This window comes from Perna viridis, chromosome 2 (genome assembly GCF_037379345.1).
Source record: "Perna viridis isolate PV_CMFRI_1.1 ecotype Kerala chromosome 2, ASM3737934v1, whole genome shotgun sequence".
Lineage (NCBI taxonomy): Eukaryota > Metazoa > Mollusca > Bivalvia > Mytilida > Mytilidae > Perna > Perna viridis.
In genome coordinates, this window is record NC_142446.1 from 4,353,458 (window position 1) to 4,380,973 (window position 27,516).

Below are 27,516 nucleotides of genomic sequence, written 5' to 3' on the forward strand. Positions count from 1 at the left end.
TGAGGCTGACTCCACAGTGTCTGTAGTAGTATCCTTTATCTCAAGTTCTTTTGGGTAGATGCGATGTATCAAATCCCCGAAATTAGGATTGTTTAAAGATAACATCTATATAGCGGAAACTGAGATTGAAAGATCTAGCTAAACAATATTCTTTCTTTCTGATCAGATCAGCTATAAAGTCAGCCTCATAAGAGTGAAGGAATAGGTCAGCTAGTATAGGGGCACAATTTGTTCCCATTGGAACGCCGACCGTTTGTTGAAAAACACGTAAAGTTGGCTCTTTGATCCAGTTTATCCTGATTGTCTACTAAATCTCTAAATAATGCAGCATAGTACTCCGGAATTTTGGATCTGCCTTGTAAAGTAAGTAATTGTTTCATTTTAATGCTCTATTGACATTTATCCTAATGTTTCATGCTGTTGAAGGTTATATTAAATATTGAAATTCAAGTTCTTTTTCTGGTGATTCAGACTGGTGAAAAGATCTCCATTCATTTTGGTAATGCAGCACCATGCACCTTGAATCGTTGTTTTTGTAGAAGCTTTTTCAAAGTATGGACACGAAAGAAAATATGAAATAAGATCAGCTTAGTCAACAACAAAAAATCCCCTGTCTATATGTTCACAATAAACAAATCGGTGAGGCAAGCGAGTTAAGTTTTATTTGGTCACAAAATGTAGGTATTCCATTTATCTGTTATATAACTTTTGAGGTTATTTAATAAATTTTTTAGATTCTCTGGTCTCTGGTTAAATGTTTTGAGCAAAAAGTACTTTCGGAGACTTTTTAGTAGGGCCGCACATATAATTTGGTTAAAATACCTATACAACGTACTGTTAGCACTAGAGGTTTTTGATTTTAGTGAAAATTGTAGCATGAACAAACTTTCAAAGATTATACTTATATCTATGTTATATAGAAATACAAAATGTTTACTTCACTCCTTATTTTTTTTGTTGATCCCTCAATCCTAACTGTAAGTACAATAACCCTAAAAATCAATCAAAACCTTCATTTTCATGCTTGAAGAACAGAACCTTGTAGTAGAATTTCACAACAAACCATACATTTTTACACCAGCTATTATCCCAAAACCAGAAAAAAGCTTGTTCTGGCCCATTTCAGCCTCTAACTGCTAAAAAAGTTTAAACCAAAAAAAAAAAAAAAAACACATTTCCAGTCTGACATTTGTTGTATTGGTACAATTATTAGAAGTGATAAATAATTCTGTTTTCACTGATTCAGGTTACTGTATTAGAAGTACAACATTACATACATGGAACTTCCGAAACCCGTCCAAGAGTCATTTAATGAAATATCTTTATGTTCCTGAAAATGAAATCACCAACTCAAGAATTACAACATTTTATTTTGTGTTAGACTAAAATAAGACTCAATTATTTCAATGAAATAAAAGCAATGAGCTCAGCTCCCTTTAAACTATTGGTTATGACAATTGCACATCAGTTCACATAAAAAGCTATACACACTGTTTGCTATAACACTTAATTTCAAAATATAAGACATGACCATAAATTAATTATGGATAGTGCTACCAAAAAAATTGACACAATGACTTATATCAAAATAGATGAGGCTACAATTTCAGCTGATGTGCCTGTTCCTCAAAGGCTAATCATGTGGTACCGTAAAATAGGTTTGTGTGATCAATTTTAGAAATAAGTGTAAAATAACCATGTGATGCTTTCTTCATTATGGGTAAAATTGTTGCGATAACAAGCTATTGAAGACTGTGGGCAAGCAGGGATGTCTGAACTATTGACAGAATAAACAAGAATGCTTCCTGTCTGTTGGATGGTAACAGACCACTATACTACTGAACTATTGATAGAATAAACCAGAATGTCTGCTGTCTGTTGGGTGGTAACAGACCACTATACTACTGAACTATTGATAACCAAAACGCTTCCTGTCTGTTGGAAATTACCTTTTATAATAAGCAGTTAAAAACAGTCACTGGTATATGCCCAGAAAATAAAACAACATTCAACTTAAAGGAGTTTTAAAAAAAAACATTAACAAAAATTGGAATGGAATGATATACAAATTTTACATTGTACATATACTTCCATGTACAACAGGAAACCAGTCTAGTAATGATATACAAGTTTTACATTGTACATATACTTCCATGTACAACAGGAAACCAGTCTAGTAATGATATACAAGTTTTACATTGTACATATACTTCCATGTACAACAGGCAACCAGTCTAGAAGGATATACAAGTTTTACATTGTACATATAGCTAGCATTCCACAGTTTCATTTAGTTTCGCAATTTTGGCTAGGGATGAAAAAATAAATAATTGAAAATTGATGGTTGCTATAGTGATTATAAATAAAGATATTATTTTATTTGTTGTTTTTTTCTGAAAAAGTAAACAAGGGCAAGTGTTTGGCTATGTTACATTTATTTTCATTGTTGTAAGGAACTATTTTCAATGGCTGCCTGTCCAACATGTGAAAAGGAAAGTAAGTGAATTTTTTACCCTGTACAAATTGGTGAGTGGAATTGGAGGTAAAATAGCTTAAAATCTAACCGGCGATGCCCATAGGAAATGGGATTATTCAAAAAGCTCATTGTCCAAAGCAAGAAAATCAAAAAAAAAATGTTTGTATTTTTTGCGGGAAATCTGTCATTTTGAAGCTTAAAGTGGGTATATTTTTGTCAGTTTTTATGCATTTTTACATGATTTCTGTGTGGTTTCCATGGTGACATTTATTCTTGTGTTTTTATTTTTTTCTCTAATAAGTTCATGCATTGAAAAGTCTGTTTTATTAGCTTTCATTTGATATATACATGTATACACGGCTCTCAATTTTTTGACCAGTGAATCGCCATAAGGAAAACACAAACAGAACAAAATATGGCATAGGTTACAAAATTATGGAGTGCTCACTTAACTTCCATGTACAACAGGCAACCAGTCTAGTAATGGAATAATCACATAGTTATGGTAGCAATTCAGTGAAAAGTTTAAAGTAAAATAAAATATCAGTAAACATGACAACTAGAACTTCACCTGTTTAATGGTGTATATAATGCAGAAAATGAAGTCAGTGGTTCAAGTAATCTTGAAATAATCTTTAAAAAAATTCTTGCACTGTTTTACTTGATGCTATCACTGCATTCTATGAAACAAATGTCTTCGAAAGATTTTATAGAAGGTGTAAGTAAACAGGGAGGAACTTTATTTAAGACACCAACTAGCTAGCACAAGGCTAACAGGCTATAGCAATAGCCTAAGCAGATTTAAATATGAACTAGAAAAACTGTAAGCAATGCTCACTGAATTGATACCACCACCTCCCATTTGATAACAATCTAAAAAGGTTTCACAATGGGAATATGTAACGAAAATTCTATTAAAAATTTCATAAAATTGCATGCAGTGGTGGATATGGAATTATGGATAATATTTATTTCAAGGGCTTAACATACAAATGTACATGTAAATGTTTTCACAAAAAAGTCTTGAATTCTTAAAGTTGTTAAAATACTTTGTTCGTCAATAAAATAAGCTAACAAAATGTTATAATTAGATCAAAATCCACAAATTACTAACATATAATGGATAAATGAGGTCCCCTGCATAGTAATCTATTCTAGTATAAAATGAAAGTTCTAGATAAGTATGTAAATTATAATGTCCTAGTCTTGAATGGAATAAAACCTAGGAGTCCTAAATCTACTAGCTATCATAGTCACATATCTACTTGCTATCCAAGTCACAAACTTATTCATTTCCAAGGGTTTTTGCAAGCTATGTGAAGTTCAAAAGTTAAGAAATTGAAATGTGTATATATATGAATCAGCAGAAAATTGCTGTTTAATTTTGTCACTTCTATGAATACAGATAATCAATAACAACTTTCAGGACTTTGGCTAAAAATCAAATCATGATACAAGTTTAATTCAAACCTGAAATTAACATCCTACCTAAAAACAGAGAGTTGTAAAACTTATTCTGAACCAGACCTGACAAAGTTCTGGTTTATGTAATGACATTTTACTTATCTAACACACGTGGAGATAATTTGAAGATGGAATCGTTCACTTTCAAGGTCATGAGTTGCTTTCTACTATTTTCCAATATATAAATAATTACAAAGAAAATATGCATAGGAGTATAGATTATACATTGGTAAGTACAAATCATTTAAACCACATAGAAAAACATCTCAAAACAAGACCTGACACTACCTCTATAAAATATCTATATAATCTAAGATAAGACAATATAAGGTGTTTATACAAAATATTGAGACTTTATATCACAATTTGATTAAAAATCTCATTACCTTTCTTTATACAGATACAGCACCACTTGAATCAACATTAACAATACAGATCAGACCAACAATTGATATATATAATACTTTGTTCTTTACATATCACAGATAATAGAAACACTTTGTTCATTAACCAGAAAAATTAAAACTTGTTTTTAATTTGATAGATGGTTTAATTGTTGATACAGCAGCTTTCTTCATAGCTGGGGTAGTAACTGATGACTGTTTCATCGTCTGACTCAGTTTTATAGCATTTTCAAGTTTTGATTTGAGAATAGATTGGCCAGTCATAATAGTTCTAAACTCTGTAGGATATAGAGGTCCAATTTTCATCAGTCTTTGTAAACAGTCCTCATGTAATGCTCTCCTGGCTGTTGACACATTGTCTAAATCATCCAATAAAAATGACACAAGAATGGGTATGAAAATTGCCAGAACTGTTAGCCCTGAAAACCAAAAATAAAGTATCAATGAAATGCTTTGCATCCCATAGTGTGGGAGAAACCCTCAGCAGCTGAGGCAAGAAGGAAAATAACATTCAAAGGACTTGAAAACTAGACAATTACCATTTTGATCCAAAATAGAAAGTGTAAATACTTGGTTAGATTTATCATAGCAAAGAACACCAAGAATTTATTTTTTGTTAAAATCAAACAAAGTTTAATTCCAAATCATTTCTACCTCAATGTGAAGCAATTTGAAAATGGGGCAAAACCAAAAATTAGAAAAATCAAATAACTTGGATTCAGAGAAGAATCCCAAAATTGTAGTCAATAAAAAATCAAATAAGTTGGATTCAGAGAAGAAAAATTAAACAAGGTTATAGTGGGTCCCTTGATGTCCAGCAACTTGTTATTAGGATTCAAAATAAGACAAAATATGTACTTAAAGCTCTTATCCTCTGAAATAAGTTGACAAACTACTCAATAGTTCATACAATTTGTTTATAAAATATCTGTTTTTGGCCTGTAATTCCTATACATTTAGGTGGTAAGGAACCTCGTGATTTGTTTCACATTGCACAAAATGCTGTCAGGAAGCAGCTTGATACATTACACCCAATAATGTCAAACCCTTAACAGCTGTAACAACTCAACATTCAAACTTGATACAGCTCTTAATTCAGATTGTGATTAAATGTTGGACATAATTCTGACAAGAATTAAAGTAGTCAAAGAAAATTTACAGTTCACTTAGGAAATAAGCAATTTATACTGAGCTGTAGAAAATGTATATCTCTGATACCTTTTTGCCCTTAAATCCTAAATGGTAAAGGCCATAAACCTTTAACTTCATCAAACCTTTCTTTTGTGGTATGAAACCTAGTAGTAAAGTTTCATTAAGATCAATACCAATTAATTACATGCTAAATATTACACATAACAGTAAATATGAACTCACTTTTATCTTCAACAGCACAGGGCATTAAAGATTCAAATGCACTTAAAGAAGCAATGATAATGTTAAGTTCATCATCAACAACAGCAATTTTCTGTTGAACTCCTACTAAGTATTCAGTTAACTTTGGAGCAAAGCCCTTAATAAATCCTCCAGCTTGGTTCTTCCCAAAGTGTTGAACAACTGAAGTAAACATCTGAACACTCTTCAACTGAATCTGAAAAGAAAAAGTTTTCATACTGACATACTGACTTAAACAAACTCTATAATCAATCATAAAGTATTAAAATATTTCTTTTGCAAATACTGTAAAAGTTTGACTATTATTAGATATTAATACAGAAATCTTCACATTCATTAGAAAATCAGATACCAAAAGATTAATGCAAATTTCAAAAGAAATCTAATAGCATTATACCTGTGTTAAAGTACTTTATACATAAGTCACATGGAAAATAATTTTACTTAAAAAATACAATATATTAGCAGTAACCCTTGATTACTAGGAAGCCTGGCATATTTTTGTTGGTTGGAAAAATGAAAGGGCTTGAAATTCTCATGCCTGTAAGGCCACAATATTTTATTTTGTTAGTTTACCGACTTATGACAGGATGGAATACTTTTTTTTTATTTCCAAAGATTCCATTATCTAACCTGACATAGTTAAGAAGTGGGATTCTAATCGAATGTACATACCTACACACCAATTGTAAACACAAATTCTCATTTCAAATTTTGAAGTGTCGTAATACATTCAATGTGCAATACTTAAACAGTGTTAATTTCCTTTATTTTTTTATTTTTTTATCTTTAGCCTTCCTTAGAATATGATGCAGATAGGTTAAAATAAAGGTGGTAAAAAGTTAAAATCAAAGTGAAAATTCAGGTTTTCAATCAGACTTGGTCAAAGACATGTATTGTTTAAGAGTAATCAAGGGAACCAAGGTTATAGCGGTAATCAAAAGAATGTAATCCAGGGACAAAGACCAGACATGGAAAACAGACATACACAACAAAGAACATAAAGTAACTAAAATCATTCATACAAAATAACAAAAGCAAATGAGCAACTCAGACTCCACTAAAAACTGGGAGCATGGACCAGGTGCACCGGTAGGGTAAGCCTCTGCTTTTCTGGAAACACCCGCCGAGTTGCTCATAAAAAGTCAAGTCCGGGGTAGACAAAAGAGGAAAGGAAAACTATGACATTTATCATTGAGCATTGTTTTGGTGTAAACAAGTTGTGTTACAGAAGGGCCTAGTGAGAAGTCAATATCGAAAAAAAAAACCTAAGAAAAAGAAGAATTCAGGGACAAAAAATTGACAGATTTCATTAAAAATGAAAAAAAAACAGAAACTTTTTTAAATTTGTCTTCTACTTTCATATAAAAATTACACTGAGAGACTACACAACCCTTCTTAATTTTTTTAACAAATTAAATTGACTAATTGTTTTTAAATATAAAAAATACAATAAAAGCTAGGAAGACAATGAAACTTGGCATCTTTCATTATGATTTCCCCGAAAAAACTATCCTGTGATTTATAAATTGTTTCAATTATTTATAAAATTTAATTAAATAATTAAGGAGGGTAAATGGTCTTCAGAGAAAAAAAAAGAAGACAACAAATTGTTATCAAGCCACACAAAACTTCATAGCTTTGATTTTCCTGCCAAGTATTTTCCCTTTGTTTTTCTACTTCCTGTTGAGAATAAAAACAAACCCACAAGGTTTTTTAATCTTTTAAAGCATTTACAGGAACTGTTTACATTCTTTACAATTATAAGTATTTTGATTTTATCATACCTAGCTAGTGTTAAATTGTTTCCCAAACTACCAAAACCCTTAAACATGATTTTATTGAAATGGTAAAAATATGCTGCCATTTTCATTCAATCTTCTCACTGACTATAAAGTTATTGAATGAACAAAACTAGAAGCTGGCACTGTCTGTAACTTTATTTTATAAAGAAGATGTTAAAATTTTGGTGGCTTAAAATGATTGGAAAAACTGAAATTCAAATTTTATTTTTTTTCTCCTAACTGGAAAAATTGGGTCAGCAGATCTGTAAACCAACAAATTAAAAAAATCTGTGGCCTAATATATAAAGTTTAAACCTTTGATATGTTGTTGTTTTGTCAGCAAGAGAAATGGAGCCTATTATTTCAGTTAGTCCTGTTTATGTGGGAGATCTGAACATGAATGATTCCAAATTGTTCTATCAGATATGATGAACTTAATACAGGTGTAGAGCAGGTATTCTAGGAAGTCTGACATCACCTACAAGATCATGACATTGCACCATTAGTAAAGTTATTATTCAGCTCAAATAGCACTGTTTTTCATAAGCAAAGCCCAAAATTATATTAGTCTAAATTATTAAAGGGCTATTTAATACTCACATCATACTTATGAGAAGACCAGGTTTTCAGGAACATATCTAAACACTGATTCTGTATGTCTTGTCTACTTATAATTTCTAATGGTGCATACAACAGAAAAATTGTCACTGCCCCTAACAATGTGATGTCTTCCATCCCAGGTTTGTCTTCAGCTTAAAATAGACAATTTTTTAATGACAATTTCATACTTAAATATTAAGACATTAAAAAAAAACAATTAGAACTAGTATGCTCTCAAATTTTATGAAATAAATGCTGTAATCCAAATAAATCAGTAATAAACAAATTTCAAGGACAATGACTTCATAACTAGAATGTTTCAGTAAACATTTGTGGTAGTAAAGTCTGTAATGCACATCATATTTCCAATTCAAATTCAGTTACATGTATGAGCAGCAAAATATTTTATAGGCACCATGAACTCAATGGCTGTCCTATTAACACTACGTCCATGTTATGGTAAACTCAAAACTGAATTTTTTGAAAGACTTAAAATGAGTCATTGTACTGAAAGTAATTAGAGTTTTTTTAAATTAAATGCGTCTTTGTAAAGAGAGAGTTTTAAACTTTAAGTTAGATGGACCATTGTTCTGAATGTAATGAGAGAGTTATAAGTCAAATATGTCCTTGTATTGAAAGTAATCAGAGAGTTTTAAGTAAAATTTGTAATTATATCCAAAAATAAAGAGAGAGTTTTAAGTTAAATGTATCATTGTACTGAAAGCAATAAATCTGTAGTTCAAAGTTATATTACAACTTACATGGTTTAGCACAGTTGAGCACTGTTTTCAGACTACATTGTAAAAGTCTTGACCACTTGATGGCAACAGAATCATCTGAGAGGAAAGGTGATATACACAGTGACTTTAAAGTACAAAGACAGGAACTGACAATCTGTGGTCTCTCTGATGACATTTCTCTTAAAACACCCGTAACCAGGTATAATACTGTAGGTAACACATTTACACTACCTGAAGTCAAAATCACATGGTTTATTGACTGACAAAATATTAGGATACTAAAATAAAACAAGAGGCTCCATCATGAGGATCATTTCATCAATCGAAAGTTTCACTCTATCTATTATAGTTTTCAAGATATTGACTGAAAACTGCAAAAAACTTAATTTTTTGTCTTTCAAGGGCAATAACTCTTATATGGAGTCGTCTGACAACTTTGATCCCTGGAGACTTTTGTATGCCTTATAATAAGAATATTTTAGCAATTGAAAGATATTGGCCAAACCTAATGTTTTGGAGATATATGCAAAAAACTACTGTACAACCCCCTATGTTCTATTTTTAGTAAAGGCGGCAATGTTTTTTAACCGATCAAAAATCCAAACAGTCATTTTGTTAAGGATACCCTAAAAAACAAAAATACCAACTTTCATTGAATTCTGTATAGTAGTTTCTGAGGAGAAGATTTTTGAAAGTAATAACATCAAAAACAGCAAAAAACGTCCAAAAATGGCAATAACTCCAACATGGGTCAACAGTTTATCACCAAAATTTGACCACTGATAGATCTCATTATGCTGAATACTTTTACCTTGTCAGAATTTGTCTATACCTAACGATTTTGGAGATATATGCAAAAACCTGTTGTCTGACCCCTATGTTCTATTTTTAGTAATGGCGGCCATGTTTTTTAACCAATCAAAAATCCAAATGGTCATTTTCTGCAGGATACTCTAAGGAACAGTCATTATAAGTTTCATGGAAATCTATTCAGTAGTTTCAGAGGAGATGTTTGAAGAAATTGTTAACAACAACGACGACGATGGACGCCAAGTGATGGTAGTGATAATGTAGAATAATCTGGTGTGGCAAGCTTGTTCTACTGGTTTGTAAGTATCAATATTCACTGTTCATCTAACATTGGCTAGTTCATTATGACATCCAAGTTCAATGACATATCACAAGGAACATAAATACTCTGACAAATGTGTATAGAAAGCAAACCTAGTAAGATAAAAATAGAATTTTACAAAAATAAGATTGATTACAGCTACTTACACAATTGATATTCTTCAAGGACAAAATAAGGTTTTGCTGTGTATCCAGAATATATAATAAATTTGTATTTCATGGAGAGACTGATATTTTTACTGTAAATTGACATTCATGATTAAATTTGTTGTCTCAGACTTTAATTAAACTTATATCATATAAATGTTTTAACAATAAGTTGAACTTACCAGCAGGTGAACAAAGATTGGGTAAATCTCCAAGAACAGAAACAACAGAAGCTAGTAGTTGGCATGACTCCTCTGACAGTTTGACTAGTTTGGTTGGTACCTGGAAGCCTGTACTTGGAGCTGAAGGGTTTAGTACTGGGATTTGTTTAGATATGACACACATACAGGCCTCTAGAGCAGCAAAGACCAAAGATTTGCCTGGTTCTATCTCTCCAGAGTCTCCACCTTCTCCTAACACAATACTACTGTCTGTTGTATCCATAGAATCAGTACTGCTCTCTGTACTTGTTGGAGATTCCTTCTCTGAAATCATCACCAAAATATAGGAATATATAATCATTTCATAGCTCTAGAGAGTCGGATTTACTCAACTTCAAATATCTTTGTAAACAAGAGGCTCCCAGGAGCCTGAATTGCCCACCTGGTTGAATTTTGCCTTTCAAAGGCAATAAATTGAACAAGAAGTTGTCCAACAATTTTGACTCAAGAAGTCTTTGGTAGGGCTTATCATAAGGATCATTTCAACAACTGAAAGTTCAAGATACTGACTGAAAACTGTTAAAAATAGTTATTTTCTTCTTTCAAGGGCAATAACTCTTACAAGGAGTCAGGTCTCACTAACCACTTCCGGGTCAAATGGCTACCCCCCTTACTATGTAGTACCAAAAACACACTGAACCTAGAAATATGCATTGTAAGTGCATTATTTGTGTGTATTCTGATCAAAAGTAGTCAAAAATAAAGCTGAGAATGTGTACTTTAAAATCATTTGTGTAATTTACTCCAAAAGTGTATGAATATTGTTTACATGTGTGAGTGATTTGCCTTCATGCTGTCATTTAGCAGAAAAGGTAAAAATTTTGATTTTCAGTATTTTTTATTAAAGTAAATTTTGTGAAGAATTTCTACGGTCATCGTACCATTAGAGTAATGATTTTGAAAGCCTTCTTTTCCAAGCTTTGCAATGGTATGCAACTTTCGAGGGTCATTTGTCACTTGAGGAGAAGTTTTTGAAAGAAATAACATTAAAAGTAGCAAAAATCGTTGAAAAAGGGCAATAACTCCAAAATGGCTTAACGGATCAAAATTAAAATTTGACCACAGATAGATCTTATCATGCTGAACACTTTCACCCGTGTCAGATTTTAGTTAAACCTAATGGTTTTTAGAGATATATGTGAAAAACTACTGTCTGACCCCTATGTTCCATTTTTAGTAACGGCGGCCATGTTTTTCGACGAATCAAAAATCCCCACATCAGTTCTATGCAGGATACCCCAAGAAACATTTACACCAAGTTTGGTTCTAATCAGTCAAGTAGTTTCAGATGAGAAGATTTTGTATAACTGTTAACAACAACGACGACGGCGACGACAAGTGATGGCAATAGCTCACATGGTCTTTGGCCAGGTGAGCTAAAAAAGTATGAAGAAGAGAGTGCCACCATGATCTTGTCATTTGAAATTTGTGACCTCTGTGACTTTGCTATTATATCAAATGAACATAAACTAAAACTCTTATTCAGTGTAGACGTCAAAACTGTTTCCAAATTCATCAGTGAAGTCTTCAAATTTAGGTCAAATGCTAACTGAAACTGTCCTTCAATATGTTTAATAGTTTTACTGATCTAAATTGTTCAAATTCAAAAAATCTTGCTGACTTTTCAAAGTGTTTGATCTATTAGGACTTTTATATTTGCAATTGTAAGTTGAGTGCATCAAAAGCTTGTGGAGGCTGGCTGACTACTCATGTACCAAAATGTAAAATATTTGTTTAGGTTGCACAGTAAATAAACAACATTTGTTTGTTTTTTACAAACAATGCATGTTATCTAGTAATACCTGTGTTGACATATTTGTATTTCTGATTTTCAAACACTGAAAGATGGATGTTTAAGTATGCATGCACTGAGTCAATTAATGTCAAGAGAGAAACTTTATACATAACATCACAACAGAATTTGGATAGCAAAGAGAACGTAAAATGAAACCAGTTTATAAGTGAATTCAATTTACATATTTGGAAATAGATCCAAATAATGAAACTGAGACTATAGATGTATTCAGAAAACAAAACCATTTATTTATATATATTACAAACAACCAGGAATGAAAACTCTGGTTTTAAGACTTTACAGACACAAAATTGTCCATGTTGATAGGACATTTTTGAAGACAGGGTAACAGACTTCTCAAATCCCAAAGTCAGCAACTGCTATGTCCTAATTGACAAAAAGCATCTCTGATAAAGTAACTATTGGGTACTTCAATAAAACAAAAATAGTTAACCTGTATCATTCTGAAGAATAGTCAAAGTTCAGGAAGATTTAAAAAATATCTACATCATATTGACTTCATTGTATTTTCTAGCCATGATCACTTGTTTTCACTTCTTATTCTGTTCTATCTGAATATGCACAATTCGAATATGTTTACAAAAAAAATCTGAAAGATATCCTGTTATATACAACTGTAAAAATACTTGTTATAGTTATAAAAATTGGGTACTATGGTTGACCATTTCATGTAGAAGGTATTGCCAAAATTCTATACAGCAGTAAGTACCTTTATAGGAAGTTTTCTGTAAGTTAATATGTTCAATAGAACTTGTAACAACCTGCTTGACAACATCTGCAGCCATTAACTTTAGATGTAAACTTTCTCGAGTCAGGAATGTTCTGGAAAATAAATATCAATGACTATTATCTTACAATAAAAACTTTCTTAAGTAAGGAATGTTCTGAAAGAAAATGAGTCTTTACATGGTTGTAGTGTATATGTACAACATACAGTAAATTCACAAATTGCATGCAACAACTAATGGTTTACATGGTAAATTCAGATGAAAATATATTTTAATTTTTTGCAAATTTGAGAAAAATGCAGCATCAGTTCTGTTATAAATTCAATAGTGCAAGTTTTAATTATTGCAACTTTGAGTCATTCAGGTATTACAAAATAATAAAAGCATTGCAACAGTCTCTATATTTATAGTGAATAGGATTAATTTTGAGGACAAGGTAGTTTGCCTTTTTTTTTTCCAAGTACATTAATTTGGCAAAATTTCATGACAAATGAAAGATTATCAAACTCTGCAATAGATTTTGAATATAAAAAGAAATGATAGCTACAAGTAATAGCTAAGAGTAAATATTAACAAACCCTAGAAGATAGGAATCTCATTGTTTCAAATTACCATACAAAAAACAGTGCCTCTACGGAATGACAACAGCATCATACCATAGGAGGAGTGCAATCACATTAAAAACAATGGAACTAGCTACATTTGATTTTTAAAGAATTTTGTATTATTCTTTTCAGACAGCCATTTAGAAATGGCAGACATCTGATATTTTTCAAAATGGGTGACAGGAAGTTTGAATGTTGAAACATCTTTGTAATGGGTTTGAAAACATTGGTACAACTCCCAGATAATAGGCATTACACCTGATTGACTGTTTTCTTTTACTATGGCAACACAATAGATTTTAGAATATCAATGAGTGGGTGGAAAATGTAAGTCTTATCAAAATCTATCTGAATACCAAGACTCCTATAAAAAGTTCAATAATCAGAATTCTGTAAAAAGATCCTTAAAGGTTTTCAGTAACAGTCCATTTCCATAGTATTGTGGCTTACAATATATGCCCCATCTATATGAAGCTTAGCACCAAATTTGAAATCAATCCATCCATTTGGAGGTTAGAAATTCAGATGGACAGACAAACAAACAGACATAACAGAACAGAAATAAAAAAAAAATTAAAAGAAAACTGAAGGTATACCTACTTGTCATTTATAATACTAATAATGCTAGAAGCTGGTAGAATAGATTTTTATTAAGGGTTTAATTCTGTTAATTTGGTATGTCTATTCTATACACAATCTATTTAATTTTAATGGAAAATGATTTTGTTTTCAATTCCAATTCACTTTTTTAATGTTGGTTACCAAGGAAGAACTTTTGTTTTCATTTTTTTTTAAGACTGCAAAAATAAAACCATCAAAATGTTTTCCATTACGCATTTTTCGAAAATCACAAAATTTAAAACCCATGAAAATAAGCTGCTGTTCAGTATTACATTATAAATCTTAAAGGAAACATGACACAAAAAAAATTATTTTTTCAATTTTTGGTTTATATGATTTATTACACCTAATATATTTCATAAAAATGTTCTTACGTCATTTAATTGAAAAAATTGATTCAAAATCACCGGTGACCCTAGCCATAAAAATTTTAATTAGCCATGTGGTCATGTGACCATGCTACATCATTGGTTCTCAATTCACAGATCGAGTGGTTGAAATGTGTGGAGCTTCTGCACTTTTTACATGATTTCTACAACTGAGGGTGAAAATATTGAAAGTTGTGGTTTGCCAGCAAATATATACTTACAGTTGCATCAATTTAAACAACTTCGATAAGAAAATAATAAATAATGACAGAAATATTTAACTATTACATGTGTGAAGATTTAAACTGTTCCGATCTCAATCTTCAATGAAAATATTGATTTTACCCCTTTATACAGAACGTTAGTCATGACAAGTGTGCCAGTACCCCGCAAGTACAGCTGTAGGATAATATGAACATGTTTATTTTTTATTGGTTTTTGATAATTTTATTTGAGAACCCATAATGGTTTTGTGCAGAAGCTTCCTCGTGTTCTAAATATTTTTGCTAAAATTAAATATTTTGAAAGAGTCATCAAGGGAACCAAGGTTATAGCGGTAATCAAAAGTATGTAATTTAGGGACAAAGACCAGACATGGAAGACAGACATACACAACAAAGAACATTAAGTAACTAAAATCATACATACAAAGTAACAAAAGCAAATGAGCAAATCAGACTCCACTAAAAACTGGGAGCATGCACCAGGTGCACCGGTAGGGTAAGCGTCCTCTGCTTTTCTAGAAACACCCGCCAAGTTTGCTTATAAAAAGTCAAGTCTGGGGTAGACGAAAGAGGAAAGGAAAACTATAACAAGTTGAACAAATCAGTTTTCATGTTGCAGATGGATACACTGTAACGATCCACGAGTTTATGATGACAACCATAAAACTTATGTAGTGATGACTTCAATTTTGTAGCAACATAACCCTATTCCAGAAGCATATTTGTTAGAATTCTAGCGCGATACAAAAAGTCTCTGGCATAACATATGATCTGTGATATGAACACTCCATACGCAGGTGCTGAAGGGATGTTGCCACAGATGAAAGGAAAGATGACAATTTTGAATGAAAAGTCATCACATTTGTCGTAAGGTTTGGTCAATAGTTTTCCTTTACCATCGATTTCTAAGTGTAGGTTATGAAAAAGTATAGTTCGTACAAGGAAAGCTCCCTAAAAATCACCTAGGGTTGCCTAGTATAAATTGTGTATTGTGTCAAATTCTCCACGTAAATGGTTTTATTTCAAAATTCGTAAGACAAAAGATGAAATTATATTTCAATTATCAAAGTCATACACCTGCATCAACACCTGTGTCACGAGGTGCCGAACCATGTAAAGAAAAAAGAAGCCGCCCATGCTTTCATAATAAAGTCTACCAGGCTTGTTAATTGATATAACCCAGCGGCAAAGAAAGAACGATACACAGAATGTCACTATTCTATTTGCACCTTCTGTTCAAGTCCTAAAACTAGTGTGCAAAGTAGTTGTGTTTTTGCCACACAGGGATGTATGCCTAACGAAAATGAAAAACTGACAAAAACTAGAAGAACTTTTGTTTTCTTACTTTCTAAACACGATCACTGGACTCATACACAGATCATTGGACCACTCTGCATTATACATACCAGCTATTTTTGAAGATTTATTAATTTTTCGGGCATGTGTATATATTTTCAATGCACCCAAGTGGAGATTGAGAACCAATGATGTAGCATTTCCATATATGGTAAGTGGGCGTCACTTCCGGTTTTCATTTATGCATATTAATTAGGTCACCATGATAACACAAATAAATCATTTTAACTTTATTTAGCGCTAACCTAATGAGAAAACGTTTGTTATACTCGCATCTAAACATACTATAGTTTTTATAAATATGAACGTTTAAAAAATGAAATTTTTGTGTCATGTCTCCATTAAGGTTGCATTAGTGTATACACTTACCGATGCATAACAGTTAGAATTTCTACACATAAAACTGGATCTTCAGCTAAATATTTCTGTGGCCATTCAGATGCCACCATAGCATGTAAACCTTTTAACAAAGACATGAAGTTCTCCTCAGGTATTACAGTTGTGTGGTTAGTTAAAGCTTCCATTGTAATACCTGGATAGAAAAAAACAAAAACTGAATTTTAATTGAATAGTTTTTTTTTAAATCCTTTATTTTAAATGTTTATAGATGAACATTTAGTAGCCCAAGTCAATTAGAGTTATCTTACCTTGTAGACAATTATGATACAAGTCAAGGATTAACATTTGCAAAGGATATGGAGTTATGTGTCTATTATTTCAATAGCACATTTTGTCGTATATATTATAGCTCAAAGATAGACACAGTATATCACAATGTATGTTTTGTTGACATAGGTATTGTTATTATAGTTATAATGTGTGCACTTACATGTTAAGAATGTAGGCTAAAATGTACTTTTCATAGATTTCTGACACAGAATGAAAAATGTTCAATAACTTCAAAAATTGAAAATTTAGCTGTTATGGTCAAACATACAGAAGTTATATAAATAGTTAAATTTAATTTTAGTTGAAATTGAACAATTTAACTAACCTTATTAAAAAAAAGTCCAATATCAAAGTTTTAAATACACAGTAAAATTTCACATATCAAAGAACCTCATTTAAATTGGACAAGAAATCAACAACTTTACATAATTTAAGAAAATGCCTGTCTTTGTCCCTTAATTCCTATTAATGGTTATGACCACAATTCCAAAAATCAATTCATATCTTTCTTTTGTGGTATGAAATCTTGTGGTACAATTTCTTAGAGATCCATGCCACTGAATTAAAATAACTGTCTGGAAACGAAATGTCTAAAACATAATGATCATTACAAAAACAAATTCTCATATAAAATTGGAGTTTACATTCTTCGAATGGACTACACACGCAAAATTGTTTTACATGATTTCCACCTGAATCAAGCAAATAAACTTAATGACAGAGTTCACATGAAATTCAGGAGAATCAAGCCTTCATATGAAATGTTCACATGATATTCAGGAGAATCAAACCTTCATATGAAATGTTCAATGATATTCAGGAGAATCAAGCCTTCACATGAAATGTTCAATGATATTCAGGAGAATCAAGCCTTCATTAGAAATGTTCACATGAAATTCAGGAGAATCAAGCCTTCATATGAAATGTTCACATGATATTCACTTCACCTGAATTTAATGTGCAGTTCCCTTTAATTTCATGTGAAGCTTGATTAACATGAATTTCAAGTGAAAATATTTGCCTGTGTATAACCTGCAAGAATATTAGGGGAAACAGTTACAATGTAACATATATACATAATTCTTCAATAAATTATATTACCAAGAAGTAGAAAAAATCTCTCCTTGTTGAGGTCATAGATGTTAGCTGGAGCATTAGCTGATTTTTCATTGCCATCATCAGAGAATTCCATTTCCTTGAGCCAGATAGTTGTAGCATGAAGGATAGATGTCCATGACTGTTTGTAATGCTGCTTGGCAGATTCTATGGTATCAGGATGATAAAATGTTCCTCCTTCTGATGGAAGTTGGTTGGAATATTCTGAAAAGAACAGCACATGCTTTCTCATTTAAAAAAAAATCTCAATCATCTGCACAAAATTTTATCCTAAATAGTGAATCTGATATTTTAAATGTAATGTGATCAGTAAATGTTTAAAGTAAATGGAAATAAGTAAAGAGAACTCTTAAAAGTAGAATTTCTAGTTTAGTTTAGTAATTTTATAAAGTTACTAAAAATGGTAAGTAATTACATGAAATTATCAAATAAAAAAATTAAATGCTGTTCATGGCACAGCTTGATACTACCATAAAGGTTGAACCCCAAGTAGCTTGGGCAAATACAAACATATCATTCAAGCTTGATACAGCCATGAATTTTAATATCAGTAAAATGTTTGACACAGGACAAGAATTTGACCAAAATTGAAGTAGTCCCTTTTTGGCCCCTTATTCCTTAATGGTTCTATTTCAATCCCAGTCTTCCCTTGGGGTAGAAAGTTTTTTTTAACACAAATGATTCCAGTCAAAAATTCAAAATGTTCTATATTCTTCAAATTTAGTCCCAAAAAACTTGGTGGAAGTATTAACTGGGAAAGTGTCCTCAGAAAACAGGTTGCTGAGACTGGTTCATGGTTACCAGCAGGAGGCCTCAAAGAAGCAGAAAAAAAATCATTTTTTTAGACAATTTTTTCATTTAAAATTTGCTTTAAATTAAAAAAAAAAGTATTCAATGGTAGGGAAGGAAACCCGCTAAATCCATGAAATAGAGCTATCAAACTATTTTTTAGGCTATTTAGCAAAACTGTAAGGCTTCTATAATTTTCTGTCAGCAAGGTGCTGCCAATCATTTCAAACCCCCATATAAAAGGGGCACACCCCCTCTGGAACCCCCTTGCAAGATTTCATTTAGATTCCCAACTGCACCAAAAAATATACTAGGAACAGAAAATGTTAATATTGATTATAAACTACATGAACATAATTACAGTTTAACACATATCCCACAATTTACAGGTTCTCTGCACATTGTGATAACAAAAAATTCTGCAACTAGCAGATTGTTCTCTTGCTGCCCAACAAACACTTATATCCACAAAAATGTTAATGTTAGAAAGAAGCAATATTTTTATGATGGTGGTACAAATATGAAAATGTTACAAGCAGGAGGCCATTTATGTACTAAGCTTATAGTATTTCTTAGTCACACATTATATATCTAGGATCCCCCCTGACTTCAACATTTGGTACAGTAATAGTGCCACCAACCAGATATAATGCCTGGTATCTCTTTTTGCAACATATAGATTTTGGTGTGTGACAGGTCCTTCAAGGTATTACATTTTTAAAACAAATATGTGTAAGTTTTCTTAAAACATCAATAGTTCCATGAAATTACTGACCTTTTTGTAATGCATAAAATAATTAATTTTTTCAGTAACTACATGTAATAACTGATTACACAAATTTACTGTAATATTCATACAAAACTATGATCATACCAATAGCATTAAAACACATAAACATAGGTCTACAATAGAGACTAATTATTATACTCAGCGTCACATAAATAAGATACTGTTAAAATTTGAATAAAAATATTTTTTACGACTTTATTGACACCTACCATCGTTTAAATTGTCTTAAATGACTTGCTCATTCGTTTAGCCAATCGGCTTCTCCCTAAACATTGAATCGTTAAATTCCGGTGAGATTTTAATTCTCAGTCCCAATATTTACATTGTCAAAAGTCGGCCATGTTTACAGTGATTGGGTTTTTAGGAGATATTGTTTACGTTTAAATGGTTTGTCCAAAAACCGAAAAACCCAGAATGCATTTCGGCATTAGTTCGGATATCTCGGATTTATTTTACGCGAACAACATACAATACCGAGAAGTTGATCAAGCAGACGATTGTCACCGGAGTTCAACGGGAACTCACGAACTTCATTTGTATACAAATTGTCCCGTAGAAACCAACATGACGGATATTGGTATGGGATTTTCCCGTAAGGATTTGTTACGCACAATTTAAGCCAATAAGCGATTCATTGGTACTAACATGTCATGCATATATGTGAACTATCTTCAGATTATATAAAAGAGAGACAACTCTAGCAGTAAGTCCCGACAGTTTAAAAAGTAGAGCTTCAATTCGAAAATGTGCTGTATGTGACGTCGAGTATATCATTTCTCTAATGGCACATGTATTCAACTGTACCTGATGGCAAGGATAAATATCCATAATCCCTCAGAGAACCATACCAGTTCTGACTCAGGGTAGGTAACTCTGGTTTGACTAACGTAAGCAAACTCTCCCGAGAACAGTCTCCATATTCATCATCATAGCTCTTTGATTTCACTTGGTTTTTAACTGCATTTTCTTTCTCTCTCTCAACAGCTACAATGTATACCTGTAAAACAAGAATTTTTCATTAACCTTGCACACAAAGAGCACACTATCAAACCATTTTATTTGTAATGTTTGTACAATGATCAACACTTAGATGGATCATTATCTCATAAGCTTTTAATCAAGGGGATTGGTCTGATATGAATATGTAATGTCTTATTCAATTTACAATAAAATATTTCTAGTGCACATAATATAAAGTCTAACTAGAAATAGCTAAATTATAATTAGGAAATGTTATTGAGTAATCACATGTAGTCAGTAATCATAAAATTTTAAAATAATCAAATATTATGGATTATTGAAGGAAAACAGGTTTAATCACGATTACATTTGTTACATTATGTTTACATTGCATAATATACTGGCAGTTATTCATCATAAGAAATTTATATGTAACTACAAAAATACAACTTTGATTTACTATGTTCAATATCTTGAATTCCCTTTTTCATGATACTCAAATAAAAATACGTAGTAATATAATTTCAAAGAGATCCATTGCTAGTAGTCAAGTTATTGTCCAGCCATGATGAAAATGCCAATTTCTGACCCCTTCTTCCTCAACAGCTTAATTCACAACCCACAAAATCATTAACAGCCTCCTTTTTGTGGTATGGTACCTTGTGGTTCAATTTTAAAGAGATCTATTCAGTTATAGTCAAGTTATTGTCTGGAAGCCAAATTGTCTAAGGATGCCGCATGATTAATAAGGACGATGACATCTCAAACCATTATACAATAAAAAAATGTGTGCATTGTAAAAAAATGTTAGAAAATCTAAAATACTTACCTCAGCCCAAGCTCGTAACACAGCTAATTTTTCCATTGTAACTGCACTTTCGTTGTATAATTGTGACAAAGACTTTCCTGAGTTAAGTTTTGCTAAAGATGAGACCAGCAGTTGATGAACTCTGCGTAAGTCATTTAAATCTCTGGCCACACCACTTCCTATCCATGTACTACAAACCTATAACATGATACATACTAAATAGCAAACCTTCTATAAATAAATAGACATTATTAGAAAGACAACTTCAAGTATTTATCTGAAAAGGCAATGGCTTCTGTTAAACAGAAAAGATTTAGCTCTAGGAAGTTTATCTGATAACCACCAATACCACTGCATTCCAAATTTATAAAGTGAAAAAGAGCCACAACTCCTTAAAGTACATGTGAAATACATGGTCACTGATCTTGACCTGTATTATATGGCCCACATCATAGAGTTTGAAAGATTTGGTTGAGTGGTTCAAAAGAATGATAGAAAGACAGACAGACAGACAGACAGACAGACAGACATGAGGATTACTACCAGTATATATCCAACTCTTTGAATAGTACTATATACTGTAGTTAAAAAAATCTCAAAACAAAAGTCAATGAAATACTTTGCAGAGTGCAGCTTTATGTGACAAAAAAGGTCAAACCAAGAACACTTGGGACAAGTATAGACACAACTTTCAAGCTTGCTACAGCTCTAAATTTGGAGTGTGATTTATAAGTTTCTGACAAGAATGAAAGTGGTCAAATTTCGAGGTTTCATTATTATTTATGGGATTTTCATTTTAGTGGGCAATGTTAAACCACATAATCAAGAATTCAATGAACAATTACCTCTGTGAATGAAAGTCAACTCATACAGAAAGAATTTAAATCTTGGAATTGTATAGTGTCATGATGGGAGAAGCCTTATAAGCCAGTTGACATTCTATCACCCTTTAATTGTTTATTTTAACGACAAATCAAATGTAATAGCCTTAGGGCTATGTCAGTGTTACCATAAATATATTGTTAGAGTGGCACTCAGTATGATGTTTACATCCCTAAGCTGCCAACAGATGTTATAAAAACTCAAGAGTTTTAAGTCAAAACAAGACTTTTACTCTTCTTTTAACTTAACAACACATTTACCATACCAATATTCAACCACCAAAAGTTTTGTGCCAATATAATAATTACCAAATACTTAAGTTAATGTATAATGATACTTACATTACAAGCAGCTGCTGTAACATCTGAAGGGGTATCTTGTGAAAAGGCTGGTCGTAATGCTGCACTCACCTGAAACAAGTTAATAAAAATAATATATACCCCTATGAATCTGCCTGTGAGATATTTTGATGTAACACTTATCTTTGTAGTCTTGTTTGATTGGTCCATTTGATTGATAAATTTCACACATGCTTTGGTTACTTCTGTGTAGTACACAATAATAATAGGACAATTAATTGGAAAGAGTGAATAACTAAAATATGATCATGAATACTGAAGAACGAATAGATTTAATGCGTTCATGGCACAAGTGATCATATTTCGGTTATTCACCAATTGATTATTTATTTATTATATAGATTTCTTCCATTATCTCTTTTTTTAAATAAAAATGTTCAATTTTGTGTATGGCAGATTGATATTTGTGTTTTGACATTTTGGTGGGAGAAAGTCCGAGAGTAAATTACAGAATACATTTTACAGTGTGAATTATCGAAATTTTACACACGGGGAACATTCAGTAAATCACTGTTATCTATATAATACTTTTCATGTAACTGATATTTATAACATCCAAATATAGTGTCTTTTTAAACTACCTGGGCTTGAAACTGTTCCAAAATTACATGACCTGGAAATTCTGGTTCAGGAACTCTTGCAAATTTCATGATAACATCCTGAAACAAACAAAACATACTGGACACTATGACAACTAGAATTGCCATTGTGGTCAATAGCGAACGTTGACCCCAAACCCAACACTTTATGTCCACCATTTTAAGATCAAATCCTATTAGCTATTGAACTATATCTTTATACCAAATTTCAAGTTTCTAACCACTCTGATTTCAAAGATATTCCAAAGTTTTATATTTTGACCTTAGACAGCCATTTTGAAATTGGCAGCATTACAGAAAAAAATTTTTGTCAATTGATTTTAAAATTTTTTTTATTGAAATTGTGCAAAAAATAAAAATGTTATAGCAGTGACAAACAAGAGTCTCTGAGGAGCCAGAAGCAATAAATTTAACAGGTTGTCCAACTATTTTGACTCAAATTAATTTATCATAAGGATCATTTCAGCAATTGAAAGTTTCTTTCTATCTATCATAGTCTTCAAGATGTTGACTGAAAACTAAACAAAAAATCGTCATTTTCACCTTTCAATGGCAACTTTGATCCCTTGGAGACTTTTCTAGGCCTAATAATAAGGATCATGCCAGCAATTGAAAGAATTTGGCTAAACCAAACGGTTTAGGAGATAAAATATGCAAAAAACTACTGTCTGAGACTACTATGTTCTATTTTTAGTAAAGGCAGCCATGTTTTTTGATGGATCAAAAATCCCCATACCAGTTCTACGCAGGATACCCCAAGGAACATTAATATCAAGTTTGGTTCTGATTGGTCAAGTAGTGTCAGAGAAGAGTTTTGAACAGTTGTTAACAAAGATGGACACCAAGTGATGGCAATAATTCATATGGCCTTTGGACAGGTGAGTTAATAAGGGATTTCCATATCTATATTTTAGTTGCAACGGCAACTGACAGCATATAGATCTACCTTTTTATGCACTATTTTTTAAGGCTCCCCAAACTCTACCATCACATCAAAGAGTTTGGGCCAACTTTCCATATATTTTGTTCATTGAAACATACTAACAAGTAAATAATATAATTAGGCATTTAAATATGTCATGAATAGATGATATCTTTGGTTCACCAAAAATTCAAAACATAAAAAATACTCCCAAGTCAGACTCCAACCAAAAACCTTTGCATTTATACTAATGCAGAGTATGACTGTCAAACAAGTTAGGCTACGGACACTACATAATATTATGGTTGTAATAAGCTACATAACATTAACTGTATTATTGTTTTATATTTTTAACAAAAGAGTTTTTTCCTAAAAGCACATTACCAACCATCTTGTGCTTATAGAAAATATGTTTTTCTTAAATCACACACAAAAAATCATACACTGTGATGTTTGTGGATGTGCTACTATGGGACTCAAAGTGTTCTATTTATACCAAAAATATCAAAAATGTATTTTCAAAGATTTTTGTTGCAAATTTTGGTACTTTTCATCTATCCATATTTTCACAAATTTGCATTTTTGGGACCAATAAGAGTTTTTCCTAAAAACTCCAATGAAAATTCCAGATATGTGAACACTTTTTGAAATTGGCCCAACTTACGGTCAAAATTTCTGGGGAAAATGGCCCAGGTCCTTCCAAGTTGCTAACAACCTACACTTCTGAGAAATTACAATGTCTTAGGTTATGCCTTTTTTCAGCTTCTGTGGAAACAGTAGCCATTTTTTTTACCTAAAGTTTCACTTCACCTATCCTCACATACTGTATAGTTGTACATGAAACTTTCATAAAATGCTTGATTAAGGCCTCTTTTGGCTGTTGTTCAGAAAAAAATTTTGGTTATGACCCCCAAAATCAATATAACCTTCTTTTTGTGGTAGGAACATAAAAGAAAATTATCTATACCTGTAAAGCAGAGAGTCCTGCCAATCTAAGCTGATTACTATCTGATGTAGCTGCTATAAATGCCATTCTGACCAACTCAGACAGGTGTAAAACAAGGTAGTTTACTGTAAACACAAAAATTAAGATGTTAATACCTAGATTTTGTTATTTAAGGGCTAAATGCAATTTTTATTTTATTTCTACAGTTTGAATAAATCTTCATCACAGAGCCAATTACTGCATACAAACAATGTCTATAGCAGACAAACAAAGAACAACAGGGCCCATAACAGGAATACAAATGATTCTGAAATAGAACTTACAACCAATTTTTACTACAACTAGTTTGTATAATACAAGTATATAGGTTTCAAAAAATTATCTAGTTCAAAGTAAATCAGAACATGGTACCTCTGTGCACAAAAACTGTCATTGAAATGTTCTACTAGAGTAGTGCATTTTAATTATTGTGATTATGACCAGGTAACATAAAATACAAGACAATACATAGTTACAGACACTAGACTATAAATGCTATCTATCTTGAATTGATTTTCTACTTTATGTTTCACTATTCAACTTTTAGTACATTAACATATTGTAAGAAACTGTAGGAAACTTTTTTTTATTCTTGGGAAATTAATCTTTTTAGGATAGTTTTTCAATGAGGGATAGGGTAGGAATTTATTATATTTGATATGCTTGTGGCACAAGGCAAGCAGTATTTGACATGTCACTACGCATGCTATTTCATAGTAATTTCAATTTTTGTATGTTCGTCAAACCAGTGTTCACTATGGCAAGGTTACACTTACCCACTTCCACAGATTTTGTCATTTTATAGGCTTATGCCAATCTTTATAAGAAATAACTTGTAGCTGCACAAGATTTTTGGAGTAATCATTCATGTTATATCACTTCTTGTTATGATTCACGGCTATTATTCAACATTTTTGTACTTTTTTACGCCGTTTTCGGGGATGGAGTGAAACGTCAAAGAATCTCTTTTATTTCATCATGTAAAATTATTTTATCACATTAGGTTCATTGTAAAGGTCCCAGTTTTCATTTTTATGTAAGGTGCACCTTGCCAGACTTGAACATACTTTTTGTTATAAAAAATAGTAGAGGGTACTATTTTGTCAAAGGAAACTTACACATTGTTGTTTTGTCTGCTATATTGATGCGCATTTATGAAAGTGGTGTCCGATCGTTTATTTTATGACAACTTGTCCATTTCTTACTTTCACTCGAATTGTTTTATTAATATATTACTAAGGACAGTTAGCGGACAAGTTTGCTGTTTTAAGCATTTCCCATTGTCTATACAGCCTGCCCCTTTCAAAAAGAACAATCTGCCATTGGTCGCTTTATGTCACCTGGTACAAATTCCCAACATATATAAACGCAAAAGTATTTAAACATGGCAGATAGCTGAAAGTATCTTCGGCGGCAATTTACAAATCTAGAATTTTTGCTTGATATCTTTCCAGACTTTAGGTGAGGAAATTATACCAAATATGGATTTTACTTAACTTAAGGAAGATAATAATTTCGTAAGTCCGCCGCTAATATTACTCTCTATTTATGTGGGAAGTTTAAAGGAATAATAAAACCGCTTTATGAAAGCACAGTGCTATCTCCCACCACGTCAGACACCACTCGTACAGTTGATATAGTTTTTATATATAAATATTATTATTACTATAATAAACGTTTTGAAGTTAACAACAAAGACCTTATCTTATGAGCAGTATCTGGATTACCAGAAACATTGGGAATCCATGGTCACAATAAAACAAAGGAATGCATACCAGATCCGATCTCACCAGAAAAAGACTAATACCAGAAAACCCTATGCATATATATACACAGAAGTAAAACCCATCAAAATGGAAACTACAAATACAACTATTAAAATTGAACAGTTACATGAATATGGCGCTACATGTTCTACATGTACATTATGTTAACCACCGGCAGGTATTGCGGCTGGCTTACAATATTTTCCCCAGATTTGTTTTAATTTCAGTTGGTCATTTAGTATGGTTCCACCTTAGAATCACAAAATAAACAGATTATACATACATTGTTTGTAGCTGGGATGACTTCAGTAGGTATTAGTCTTAAACAATATAAGTAGAGGTGATATTTGGGTTTAAAAGACTGTCCACATAAAAACCAGTCAGATCCTATATACTGACATAAGGTAAAGGAGAAAGTTTGGTAAGGACCCTTCCTGGTCCCATAATTTGGGTATTTTTGAAAATTTGATTAAAGCTAATTTCTATGTAGAAGTATAATAGTAATATGGTCACAAACACTGAATATAAGATGTTTTTGACAAGATTTATGACTTTATTCCAGGAATAACAGTATGCATTTATGTAACTTATACAAAAACATTTAACTTTCAACATTTTTGCAATTTAGGTTTTTGTGTGGAACGGAAGTGGCCACATATCTGTTGACTTAAAACATTTTCACACGAGTCGTAACTGACAATTATACACAAAATATATGAAGCACGAGAGTCAACAAGCATGTGGCCATTTTTAAAAGAGTTAAAAACTGCACAAAATGTGGTGTTTTCCAGCCT

The 27,516-nt window shown here is 31.8% G+C and overlaps 1 protein-coding gene across 4 annotated transcripts in view; it reads right to left on the reverse strand.

Moving 5' to 3' along the window:
- Nucleotides 1-1,350: 1,350 nt before the first annotated feature.
- The window catches only part of LOC148623358 (HEAT repeat-containing protein 5B-like), an 86,680-nt gene continuing 60,514 nt past the window's right edge, over nucleotides 1,351-27,516 (reverse strand). For all 4 annotated transcript variants that reach the window (XM_088565164.1, XM_088565165.1, XM_088565163.1 and 1 more), the window contains 13 exons: nucleotides 24,939-25,042; nucleotides 23,032-23,109; nucleotides 22,433-22,501; nucleotides 21,231-21,407; nucleotides 20,246-20,438; nucleotides 17,848-18,066; nucleotides 16,447-16,609; nucleotides 12,885-12,997; nucleotides 10,321-10,623; nucleotides 8,882-9,091; nucleotides 8,121-8,272; nucleotides 5,719-5,932; nucleotides 1,351-4,763 (listed from right to left, as the gene is read on the reverse strand). In XM_088565164.1, coding sequence (XP_088421290.1) covers nucleotides 4,447-4,763; nucleotides 5,719-5,932; nucleotides 8,121-8,272; nucleotides 8,882-9,091; nucleotides 10,321-10,623; nucleotides 12,885-12,997; nucleotides 16,447-16,609; nucleotides 17,848-18,066; nucleotides 20,246-20,438; nucleotides 21,231-21,407; nucleotides 22,433-22,501; nucleotides 23,032-23,109; nucleotides 24,939-25,042 — 2,312 coding nt within the window. In that variant the 3' untranslated portion in view covers nucleotides 1,351-4,446. The remainder of the gene's footprint in view (nucleotides 4,764-5,718; nucleotides 5,933-8,120; nucleotides 8,273-8,881; nucleotides 9,092-10,320; nucleotides 10,624-12,884; nucleotides 12,998-16,446; nucleotides 16,610-17,847; nucleotides 18,067-20,245; nucleotides 20,439-21,230; nucleotides 21,408-22,432; nucleotides 22,502-23,031; nucleotides 23,110-24,938; nucleotides 25,043-27,516) is intronic.